The sequence below is a fragment of the Rhincodon typus genome, chromosome 3 (assembly GCF_021869965.1).
Source record: "Rhincodon typus isolate 14 chromosome 3, sRhiTyp1.1, whole genome shotgun sequence".
NCBI classification, from domain to species: domain Eukaryota; kingdom Metazoa; phylum Chordata; class Chondrichthyes; order Orectolobiformes; family Rhincodontidae; genus Rhincodon; species Rhincodon typus.
In genome coordinates, this window is record NC_063334.1 from 26,443,444 (window position 1) to 26,456,170 (window position 12,727).

At 38.3% G+C, this 12,727-nt stretch overlaps 2 protein-coding genes across 2 annotated transcripts in view; both read left to right on the forward strand.

Annotated features, from left to right (window-relative positions):
• fxn (frataxin) overlaps positions 1-3,598 on the forward strand; it is a 17,498-nt gene extending 13,900 nt beyond the window's left edge. The window contains exons 4-6 of the mRNA XM_020526491.2: positions 431-528; positions 1,674-1,806; positions 3,008-3,598. Coding sequence (XP_020382080.2) covers positions 431-528; positions 1,674-1,806; positions 3,008-3,067 — 291 coding nt within the window. The 3' untranslated portion in view covers positions 3,068-3,598. The remainder of the gene's footprint in view (positions 1-430; positions 529-1,673; positions 1,807-3,007) is intronic.
• Positions 3,599-6,395: 2,797 nt separating this feature from the next.
• Positions 6,396-12,727, forward strand: part of LOC109910664 (tight junction protein ZO-2) — a 118,410-nt gene continuing 112,078 nt past the window's right edge. The window contains exon 1 of the mRNA XM_048619245.1: positions 6,396-6,513. The gene's annotated coding sequence lies outside the window, so the exon portion shown is untranslated. The remainder of the gene's footprint in view (positions 6,514-12,727) is intronic.

The window sequence follows — 12,727 nt, forward strand, 5'->3', positions numbered from 1 at the left end:
CCTTCATCAGAAAAGCTTTTCTGATGAAGGGTCTAGGCCCGAAACGTCAGCCTCTCTGCTCCTATGATGCTGCTTGGCCTGCTGTGTTCATCCAGCCCTGCACCTTGTTGTCTCGGAAGTAAACCGAGTACTGCTTTATGTTCCACATCAATTACATAATTCAGACCAATCAAAAGGAACTCGTGGAAACTTATTTTCCTGATATTATTTTACAAAATATTAAAGTTAATGTAAAGTATTTGCACTTGGGTTTAGCTCATCATAACAAAGAAACGTTTTTTTTTGATAATGTATTATTTGTGTTTAATTAACTGTAATTACTCCTTAACCTTAAATCCACCTTCTCCTGAAGCCTCCACTTGGTCCACAGGAGGGCAACTAGCACTTGTAAAATATTCTTCTGACTAACTATATCTTTATTTTCTTTCAGAATGGAGTGTTGACAATAAATATGGGAGAAGCGTTGGGGACTTATGTAATTAATAAACAGACTCCAAACAGACAAATCTGGTTATCATCTCCCATCAGGTATTTGCAGAATGCAGATCAAAGGTTTTTGTTTAAATTTGTGCAGTGGCAATTTGCAGTTTAAAAAAACATTATATGGCTCATAGGAAAGTTGATCAATTTTATATTTCTTTCTCTTATGCTACACTCCCTGTGACAGCCTCTCCTTTCAGCGCCAGCTTCTGTCTCTCTGAAGTCACATTAAGTATTTGAAAGTAATGTTTTTGTTCAAACTGGCCACAGATGGAGATTGCAGCATTCACATATTCTGGAAATCAGTTAGAAAAATTTCTTCTCTAGACTGGTTATCTCCACCATGTACCTGCTCCAATCACTATAAATTTTGTGTGGGATGATGCGTCATTGCAAATTATCTTCTTAGTTTTGTTAGTTACCTTACTCTGGGGGCATTGCACCCATGAACACCGCTCACTAGCTTTGACCAGTGAGTAGAGTCATAAAGTCAGATGTTGCACTCTCTCATCCGATAGTGTGTACGTGTGCATGCCCAGGAAGGCGCTGTCTGGTGGAGCCCCAGGGTGAGCAGGTACTAGTGTGATCACACAAGACAGGCTCTTTGTAAAGCAGTTAGGGGCCTGAAGTTGGAGAGAGAGATTTGGAACATTAAATAAGAAGCTGGGATGGATGTCAGGGGAGCAAATTGAAGCTAAACGAACTGGCGCTCGAAGAGAAAATAGTTTTTGAGAGGGATTAAAAATAAGAAAACTTCATCTCCCAACTTCAATCTGTTGCATTCCTACAGTCAAAGTAACAAGGAGGGCAGAGTTCAAATTAACAATCAAAAGTAGCATCATGATGACACTATCACCTTCATGATGTGATCCTTACCACACCCCAGTCTTGCAGAGTCTGCAGCCTGATTGCAGAACCACAGCAGAAGAAGCCCAGCAGCCAGAGGAGATCAGGGAGAATATGAAGGCTTTTCCTTTGTTATAACTCCCTTTGGGCACGAGGAAGGATCTGGCTGCCTTCCTACAATCTAATCAGAATGCCACCAAAATCCCATTCCTGCTCTCCAGGCAGCTAGTGAATTCATTTTGCTGAGACACCTCACCACCCTCCACCCTCTGAACCAACCACTGTAACATAAGGATTAAAATGTACCTGGATTTTCATCAGACTATTCTCTGTACATTTTTCCTTAGTGGGCCTAAACGATACGATTGGACCGGGAAGAAATGGGTCTATTCTCACGATGGAATTTGTTTACATGGTTTGCTCACGAAGGAGTTCTCTACAACATTCAAGACCCAAGTGGATGTACTTTCAGTAGCAGATGTCAGTGATATCTGACCTAACAAAAAATCTAAGAACTGTTTCCAAAAGCTGTTTTGTAAATGATAAACCCTTTTGGAATTATTATGTATGAATCTCTTGTTCTTGTGACAGTTTCTGGCATGCTGTAAAGACCACAATCAATTTATATTGTCCCAAAGTAAACTGCCTGTTGGAGCTCTCCTTTTTAGTGGAGTCTTTTATTGCCAAAGGACTTGCGATTCTTTGATTGCAGTAACTTTGTAAAAGGATGTATTTTGTTTTATACATTGAAGTTAATAAGGTTTTTTCTTGTGCCTGAAGTAATTGTGAATAGTGTTAAGTGCCTACTGATGTTCCTTGATAATGTATTAGCTTTTGTCTAAATTTATGATACCCAATCAAAAAATATATATATTTATATATAATATATTATCAAGCAATAATAATGCTGGGTATTTGGCTCACCTACTTCCTGTCAGTTTTGACAGTCTCTTCAAAACTTGTAGTTTTGCAGGCATACAATTCAAATTTCCTTTCCAGTTTTTATTAAATTGAGGTTTGATTATATTTTATGATATATTGAAAAGGACCAACTACATAAATTCAGCACATCCATATCTACAGTGGAGATTAAGTAGAGAAATAATGCTACAGCTCTAACTCCAGGTTTTCGGTGTAAGTCCACAATAGTCAATTTACCCAAATGAAAAAAAAAGCATATGATGTCCATGGGAACAACTTTAACATTTTCTTTTATTTTCTTGTATTCATTGTTCGTAGTTATTCATTAAGTCAGACTTCTGTACTCCACAGTGGGATTCAGCAGGAAAGTGTGCTAGTCTTGTTTCCACAATAACTGAAATTGCCCTTTTCATCCAAGATGACAGGGCACTTTGTCCTCAATCACTCCTGGGAAATCTATCTGCCATTTGAAAGTAGGGTAAGCTTTAGTTCGTTTTCATTCACCAAAAATAATTTCTTCACCAGAAACCACAGGGCATTTGTCGTGCCTTTCAGAAAAATAGTACACCAGTGCAGGATCTGGTTGGGCAGGTAAACGATCCAAAATAAACAAGTGCAGTTGTAAATAATTAGAGATGAGACAAAAGGAATAAACTTTGTAGATGTGATTAGACATTTAGCCTTCCTAATCTAAACTCAAACTGAATCTTCACTTGGTGATGTTGGCCTGAAATATTAACTCTTGTTTCCTTCTTCACAGATGCTGGCAGGCTTACTGGACATTTCCAGCTTTTTTCATTTTACCTTAGTTGGTGTGTGAAATTTCTGAGCCCCATCTCTGTACTCTCCATGATTTACTATCTGTGATTGGCCTTTGTTGCCAAGAATTCACAGAAAGGCAAGCTGAGTTAGCTTTGTTTGCCACCCACTATCAACAAAAACAAAGTACTCCCATTCCTACTGAGATCTGGCGAACGTTCACGAATGACTTTTAATAGATATTTCTAATCAATCTGTTCAGAGATGTTATTGCACTATAGGAGACCTCATGAGTTCCAGTAATAGTTAACTTTCAACTATCCCCACCTGCAGCAACTGGCTGCAAATCAGGTATTCCTACCACCCAGTACCATTCTGAATAGTAACACTTTGTGAGCCATTGGTTGATTAGATTTTAGAGTCTGGCTGTGAGAAGGTGCATTACCTGATCAATGTACATTTAGAGCTGTAATTATGTAAATTTCAGGAAGTCATTTGCAATAAAATGGGAATCGGGCCATGGACCCAAAAAGAAAATATTTATTCATAAGAATCTCATTTTCAATAAAAACCCAGAAATGAATGAAAATTAGAAAAACATGAATTGTTTCATTATATTAGAAACATAGTGTCATTGTTTATAACTTGTATATGTAACCATAATGTGAACTTCCTTATTGCTTTTAATATAACATCCACTGGGCTGAATTGGTTTGGTGACTGGTGAGAAAGATGAAGATACCATCAAGATTCATCTAAAAATTTCCTGAAGTGCTCCCTCTGATTCCACAAGGAAAGACGCTACAACGGCCAGGATTCTATCCTTGTATGAGCTGAGGAGTCTAATGTCGGTCACACCCCATCCATTCAGGTTCTTTCCACCTGATTATAGGCTTTCTTCTCCTGAAATGAAATAAAAAGAAGCATTGAGCATTAAAAGTGGGTGGTACTGCTGTTACTGCAGGTGATTGAAAGGTAGTGCCAACTTCTATCTGAAGTTTATATTATAAAAATATTCACTGAAGGTCAAATTGCTGGAGCAGGGCACCTTCTGGTGAGTGCTATGAAGTGTGACATTATCCCTCATCCTTCAGGTCACATCATTTTTGTCCACAAATTCCTCCAAATATAAATTAGTAACAATCAACAGGAAATTTGGGACCTCTTAAATGCCAAATTGAATGATCAATTTCCTTAACTGATGAAATTTAGCATATAAAAAGAAACAATGGAAGGATAGAGAAGAAAGTAGGGTCAAATCAGGTCCAGAAACAAAATAAAAAGAAATAAAGTAATATTTTGTTTTGAAAAAAAAATAAATATTTACCATCTGAAGAAAAGAGACTCCACAGTCATAATGATTCACTTTTTGGGGCTTCAAGGTTGAGTTTTTAGTCAGGGCTGTCAATTGCATTGTTAACAACATTTGAATGACATGAGTTACAGTTTCACAAAACCAGGAATGGAGCACCGTAAACACTCAGTCTTTACCTCTATTAGCCAGAAAAAGGTCAGCAGATTTATAGGAACACTGCCACCTGCAGGTGTTATGACACAAGGACGGTTAGCCAGACCAAATTAGCTCCCCATTACTGGATTCCCAACAGTGAGATTAGAACATTCAATGATTATCAAAATTACTCAATTGTTCGCAACCAGACTTTACAAATAACAGATGTTTGAAACCAAGTTTATAAGTAAACAAAAAGTAACAATCTATTATTGAGTAACTTTAGTGAAACACATGAATAATGAGGTGACCTAATTAATATCTACAACCTAAGCCAAATTTTCTTTGATCACAAGCCCTTACACATAACTACAGATGGACAGACCGAGAGACACAGGTAAGGGATACATTTTTAAAAGAAAAATTATAAATTGCAAGTTTGATAACCATTTCAAAGATGAATATCAGGCTTTTATGAAATCTGATGGGTTGTATTGCAAGCATGTAGGACTGTGTCTTGATTAAATTCTGAAGTCACCAGTCAATGCAAGCAGCTTCCCCAGACCTCTGGGGAGATTTCCTTTCTCTTATACAAAAACAGAAATTGCTGGAAAAGCTCAGCAGGTCTGGCAGCATCTGTGAAAAGAAATCAGAGTGATCCTTCCTCAGAACTGGGGTCAGTGCTGAGGAAGGGTCACCAGACCTGAAACATTAACTCTGATTTTCTCTTCACAGATGCTGTCAGATCTGCTGAGCATTTCCAGCAATTTCTGCTTTTGTTTCTGATTTACAGACTGGCATTCTTTTCTCTGGATTTTTAACAATTCGGTATCTGGAGGATAACTAGCAGGAGTAAAACCAAAAGAAACACAGTCTGGCAGCTATAATATCAGTTGAAAGCAATACTGCCTCCTGCCCAAAAACCTAGTCAGAACCAGTTCGGTCTTCGCTTTTTTCTTTCTTTTTCAACATTCTCTGTGGTTGGCTGGCTAGCACGGTCCTCCCTTGATTGACCAATTCAACATTACACTGGCTGCCAGTCCCTGAGCATCACAACATCTCATTGCTGAGTTTTCTTAGAAAAGTAATTAACCTGCATTATCTCTCCAGACCAGTTCCCAACAGCAAATATCGGCATTTGTTCTCTTTATTTTAAAGAAAATAACAAGCTGCTGTTCAAAGTGCAATTCTCATAAGATACACACAAGAAGAAATGAGAAAAATAAAAGAAAAATAATGATTGTCTCAACATAGGCCAAACAGCATGCTGATTTGGATCTATATTACCGCTTCTTCATTGTTGCCAGATCAGAATCCTGAAACTCACTTCATGACAAATCCTAAGCCACAAAGACTACAGTGGTTGAAGAAGGTTCAATATCACCATCTCAAGGGCAAGTAGACATGAGCAACAAATGCTGACATAGCCAGGAATGCTTACATCCTGTGAAAGAATTTTAAAAAGCAATTCACAGTATATCCATTCCTTACCATGACTTTCAGATTTTATTACGCACTAAAAAAAGGTGCAATTAAATTTGGCATTATTTTAGGAATTTCTGAGCCACTGTTTAGATTAACGCTATTTTTACAATGTACGCTACACCACAGAAATATAACTGGAAATAACATAATGATGACATAGCAAAAAATCATCCTAGTGTATTCTCAGTGAATTTTTACTGTAACAAAGAGTTTACAGGCATCTTGATGGATGTAATTAAATAGTTACTGCAGGAACGTATCATGTGCCCATTGGAAAATCCACTGTTGCAGCTACACTATCAGCAACAGTTGATCATCAATGGCCTCAACCTGCAAAATGTTTCTGAGAATTGGGGCAATCTACCTGGTGACTGCATGATCTAATGAAACACCTTGCGGTGATTCATAGAGGAAGTTGTTGTGAGTCATGTCATTCTAGTTTCGGTGCTGAACAGGAAGAGGACTATTTCTGATCACGGGTAGGCACACAACCACAAAAATTATCCTGGAGTTAAATCAGAAACTGAGAGAGACCAGCTCCTGGTATTACCTCCTCGACTTACAGCAGTTAAGTAAGTGCAGCATTAATTTCTTTATTATCACGAACGTTATATGTGAGAAAGAGAATGTGATTTCTAGGTGGATGGGTGTGTTCAGTAAGTAAATCAAGTGTATGAACGAAGAAATATTATTCAATTTGTCTTATAAAAGCAAATTGTTTTCCAACTGTAGTTTTACTTGTGGTGAAAAATAATAAGAAACATTGGACAATTGGAAAAAGTAGTCAAATTTCTCATCTAGAGAAATGCTGAATGTGTTGGTGTACAGGCCTTTCTAAGCAGCATCTCATGCTTGCTTCTGTTGATCAAAAATAAGATTTTAATATTTTCATCTTTTATTGTGCACTGAATACCTGTACAAATTACCACACTATTGTCAGGGTCAATTTTTGAAAAGCAGAATTTCAGCAAGATATTTGTCGAGTTCTTTATACTGCACCATGTAATTTGATACCACTAATTATAAAGCAGAAATGGCAAGAGCCATGAACCATGAAAGCTCTCCTTACAATTTTACTTTGTTCCGCATTTTACAATCTGTTCCTTCTGCCAATAACCAATAAACTGGTTTTGCTCAGTATTCAGGCTGTATAATGGGCGGGAAAATTGCTAAAGGCAGGTGAAACATTTAGACTTGAATCTGTCATATTCATTTAACAGAAATATTCATACATCCAGTCACAAGGGGGACCTTTGTCAATATTATGTTTGTTCTGTCAAGAAAGTTCCTTTTTAATTCTGACATTTTACAGTGAAATATGTATTCTTGGAGCGATTACGTATTGTGATTACTGAGCACATTGACACATCAAACTTCATTGGCATTGCTTGCACTGGGATTAACACAGGTTCAAAGGTTGGACTAGTTTTGTCTGCTCATTAAGCCAGTGGTTCAGTTACATCCTGTTTAAAGATATTTGTTCTACTTTTCTTGGTTCCCAATTTCACCATAATGGAGCAGGGACAGGTAATTTTCACATAGGCATTTATCAATATTACCTTGAGCCAGTTGATAACAGTACTTGTATTTATATTATTCCTTCAATGCAGTAGAAATTATGTAAAGTATTTCACAATTGCTTTATCAAACAAAATTTGACGACAGGCCATATATGAACATACCCCTCCCTGACACTGTAACCTCCTCTAGTCCCACAACCCTCTGAGATGTTTACCCTTCTCCAATTCTGACCTCTTATGTGTCTCTAATTTTCACCCCACCACCATTGGCAGCCCTAGCCTCTAGAATTCATTCCCTAAAACCTCTCCATGTCCCACTAAGACACTGTTTAAAACCAATCTCTTCAATAAAGCTTTTGGCTATTGTTCTGGCATCTCCTTTTGTGGCTCAGTATCAAAGTTTGTTTGATTTTTGTTTGTGCAATGCAGTGGGTATTTTTGCTACTTTAAAGAGCCTACATCAATGCAAGTTGTTGTTGTTTATACTATTGAGTATTAGTTCAGAATCAACATGACTGTTTCTTTATCCCACATTGAGGACTTTTGAGATCTGTGCACTGTAATAGCTTCAAAAACTGTGCATGGCACTCCGATCAACATGTGAGGAACATCTGAGCAGCTTTGTGAGATCATAGGTTAGAATTTAAAAAATGAACCGTACTTATCATTTAATCTTCATGTCATTTGACCTGAATATATAGAATGACAAAAGCATAATAATAATGTGTCACAATGATGCCACCTGTAAACTGGAGGAGCAGCACCTCATATTCTGCCTTGGGAGCCTACAGCGCCATGGCCTAAATGTGGATTTTACCAGTTTCAAAATTTCCCAACCCCCAGCCTCATCCCATGACCAACCCGCCCCCTCATCCCCACCTCCTTAACCTGACACAACCTGTCCATCTTCTCTCCCACCTATCCGCTCCTTCTGATTCACTGACCAATCCCCACTACTCCCTACCTGCACTTACCTATCACCATCCCACCTACCTTCCCCAGCCCCACCCTTCCTCTCTCTATTTATTTCCGAGCTCCCTTCTCCCTCCCCATTTCTGAAGAAAGGTCCCGACCCAAAACGTCAACTTTCCTGCTCCTCTGATGCTGCCTGGCCCACTGTGTTCCTCCAGCTCCACACTGTGTTATCTCATAATGCTTGTATGATAGGTCAAATTGCAGAGCTCTTGCCCATTAATTCTCCTTAAGTGGGTCTTTGGGATAGTCAAAGGAACTCCAATGTAACTTGATTTATCTACAAACACACTTACAATAGTTTGACCTTATACAGTAAAAGGCAAGTAAAAAAGACATTGGGAGTTAATCTGGAAGGGCCAAGAATCGTTTTCTGCTTAACATGCTGTCTTCAGGCAAGTGTACCTCATCATCAATACAGCCAAACATGCTTTCCATGTTTTTGTGCTGCTGTATGACATCCCAGAGCATCCCTATGTAGCTTCAGCCAGAAAAACATAGAGTGAGCAGGCAATCATTTATCAGACTCTTCAGGCCAATCAGGGCGATAATCTTCTATTTCTTTCATTATTACACTTCATCCACTTTCCTAATGCATACCTCAAAAATTTTGGAGGTCATTCAGGCAGTTTTATTAGCCTCATGCTGTTTGGAAGGTGTCCTAATATTCACAAAGCAATATAGCATCTTGGACTTTCACAAGAAGTGGCAGCTTTTCAGTGCCAGCCATGTTGACACAGACCATAGCGGTGACACATACCTTGCTTCACTTCCCACTATTACACCTTTCATCTTTAAATATTAAAGAACAATCTGGTAAAAGTCAGTAAAAAACATTCGTGCATCCAGGTTAAAACTGCTCCTTAGCACATATTTGTTCAGGATGTGGGAAAGACCATTTCTCAGCCATTGCTGGAGATTTATTCATGATTCCATGCTCTAGCATAACATCTTCATCACTATCAGAAATTAGGGTTATCCAAATTCAACTAATTGCATTTTCAATGTACTATGAATGCTGAAATGAGAATCTGAATGGGAAATCTGAAATAACAACAATCAAATAATGCTGGAAATACTTAGCTAGTCTGGCCATCTCTATGAAAAGAAACAGACTTAATGTTTCAGTTGAGATGGTTGGGTTCTGATGAAAGGTCATCTCAACGTGAAACATTAACTGTTCCTCTCCACAAACGCTGCCTAACCTGCTGAGTATTTTGAATGTAAATTGTTTTTACTCTTTATATACATCTTGTGGTCCCTGCTTGCAGTACAAACCTTTGTTTGATTAACTTTCCTGATTTTTTTATTCATGAATTGCACTCCACCTTCAACATTAACATGAAATGTGTTAAAAAGTTGGTTACAGATTAACAGCCAATGACGGCTACTTTATTAAGACACATTCTATAAATAAACTGACAACTTTCTTTAAAATTTGGAATTTTTTTTTTTCCTTTTTAATAAAAAGATAATAATTATCCAAGCTCACCCTGTAACTTGGGCATTGATCATGGTGGGGAGACTCCAAGTTGCCCTCATAGTCTGTCCTGACTTAGCTGAACTCAGCTGGATGCCAATAGGAGGGCTAAAATCCCTCAGTGCAGCTGGACTAGTGAAGTGAACATACAAACAAGGAACAAGAATAGGTCACTTGGCCCTTTCAGCCAGCTCTGCCATTCAGTAAGATCATGGCTGATCCAATTTTAACTTCAACTCTACATTTCCTGCATATCCCCAGTAATCTTTCATCCTCTTGTTAATCAAGAATCTATCTCCCTCTCTTTAAAAATATTTAGAGATTCTGTACCCACTACCTGTTGAAGTCAATTCCAAAGACACTCAACCCTCTGAGAGATAAAAATGTTTCCTCATCTTTGTTTTAAATGGACAACTCCTTATTTTTAGTCTATGACCCCTAGTTCTAGATTCTTTCACAAGAGGAAACATCCTTTCTACATCAACCTGGTCAAGTCCCCTCAGGATCTTTTATGTTATGATTAAGTCAACTCCGACTTATCCAGATGATACAGGCCTAGCCTGTCCAGCCTTTCCTCATAAAACAATCCACCCATTCCAGTTATTATTCTAGCAGACCTTCTCTGAACTGCTTCCAATACACTAAATTCTTCCAAAAATACGGTGACCAGTATTCTACACAGTACTGCTGATAAGTTCTCATCAATGCCCTGTATAACTGAAGCATAACCTCCCTGCTCTTGCATTCATTTCCCCTCACAACAAACCACAAAATTCTATTAGTTTGCTTGATTACTCAAAATACCTGTGATACATTCACTAGGACACCCAGATCTCTCTGTATCTCAGAGCTCTGCAATCTCTCACTGTTTATATAATATGCTTATTTTTTATTCTTTTTGTCAACATAGACAATTACATATTTTTCCCGTTGTACTTCATTTACCAGATCTTTGCTGTAACCTATCTATGTCCCTTTGTAGGCTGCGTATGTCCTCTTCACAACTCACTTTCTTACCTATCATCTGCAAATTTAGCTACCATACCTTTAGTTCCTTCATCCAAATGATTTATACAAATTGTAAAGAGTTGAAATCACAGCATTGACCTCTGTGGCACACCACTCATGAAATTCTGCCATCCTGAAAAAGACCCACTTATTCCTACTCTCTGCTTTCTGCTAGCAAACCTATCTTCTATCTGTGCTGATATGTTACCCCCTATATCATGAGCTGTTACTTTCCACAAAAGCCTTTGCAATGACACCTTAATCAATGCCTTTGGAAATCTAAGTATGTTACATTCACTGTTTCGCCTTCATCTACAGCACAAGTTACTTCTTCAAAGAACTCCAATAAATTAGTTAAACATGATTTCCTCTTGACAAAATCATGTTGGTTCTTTCTGATTACCTTGAATTTAGCCAAGTGTCCTGCTATAACATCTTTATAACAGACATTCAAACCTCCCAGTTTCTGCTCACTATGTACTAGAAATACCTGTCTGCAATATACGTGACTTGAAATGTGAGTTGTTGTTGAAGTTACTTTTCTTCCTTTAGAAGTCTTATCAGTGCTGCTGGTTATGTTGCAGAGATTGGGGGCTATAACATTCCAATCACCATCCTGACTCCTATCTAACTTCCTCACAAAGATCCCTGAGCAGTGACTGCCAGCAACAATCCTGGAAGTGTTTTCCTTCTCAAATCCAACAGTGTCAAGTTAAGAGTTAACAGCTGCCAAATACTTAACACCCCATTAAGTGTCCATGTCTTCCCCAATTCATTGCTACCCCTTTTCCATTCCCTAGCCCCTCTCACTTCCCTGACGGTCTACCATTGTTCCTTCCTCAGCCCAATCATTAATGGGGGTGATTCAGGCTCCATGTACTGCAAACAGGAAGTCCTATCTGAGTGAGAATTCCTTCATGTTCCACCAGCAGCACCCAAAGAAAGTTGCCATAATCTCACAGCTTTGTCATTAGACCTGAGTCTAATTACACATCAGATGATGTTGAGAAGGTGGGACCTTTACAGTGATCTCAGCTGATACAGAAATTGAACCACATGACTAGTATCACTCTGCATCCAAACCTGCCAAGTGAGTTAACTGATCGCCCACCGCCCAACCCCAACCCAGCAACCAGCATCCCTTCCATTCATAATCGGAAGGAACATTGAGACCAAAGACTGAACAGCCTTGGTCAAGAGAAGACTGAGGGGGTGACCCTGATAAACATCTAAAATCACAAAATAGTCTTAAAGAACAGATGGAAAATGTGCATATTGGGTGAGACCAAAACTAGAGTCCACAAATATAAGATAGTCATGAATAAATCCAATAGGGAATATAGGAGAAACATTTTCATTCAGAGAGCATGTGAAATAAAAACACAAAGTGCTGGAAAACTCAAAAGGTCTGGCAGTTTGTGTAGAGAAGAAACATTTGATGTTGTGAATTGAATATGAATCTGTTTCAAAACTAAAGATGAGGAATTTGTTACCACAGGGAATGTTTAAAGGTGAATAGAATGCTGAAGGGAAGCTGGAAATATATATAAAGGAAAAAGCAAAAGAAGGATATAATGTTGAGGCTCGATGAAGCAAGCAGAGAGGGAAAGGATTTGTATGAAGTATAAATGATGACATAGACCACATGGGCTGAATGGCATGTAAATTCTATTGTAAGCTGAAGCCAGTTACATGACACCAACTTTCACTCTTTTTTTATCATCAACTAATTAAAGCATGGAGCTGAGATTTTTTTTGTACAGGACAATTGAAGGAAGCTTTCAATGCCAGTTTCAAAATGTTGGT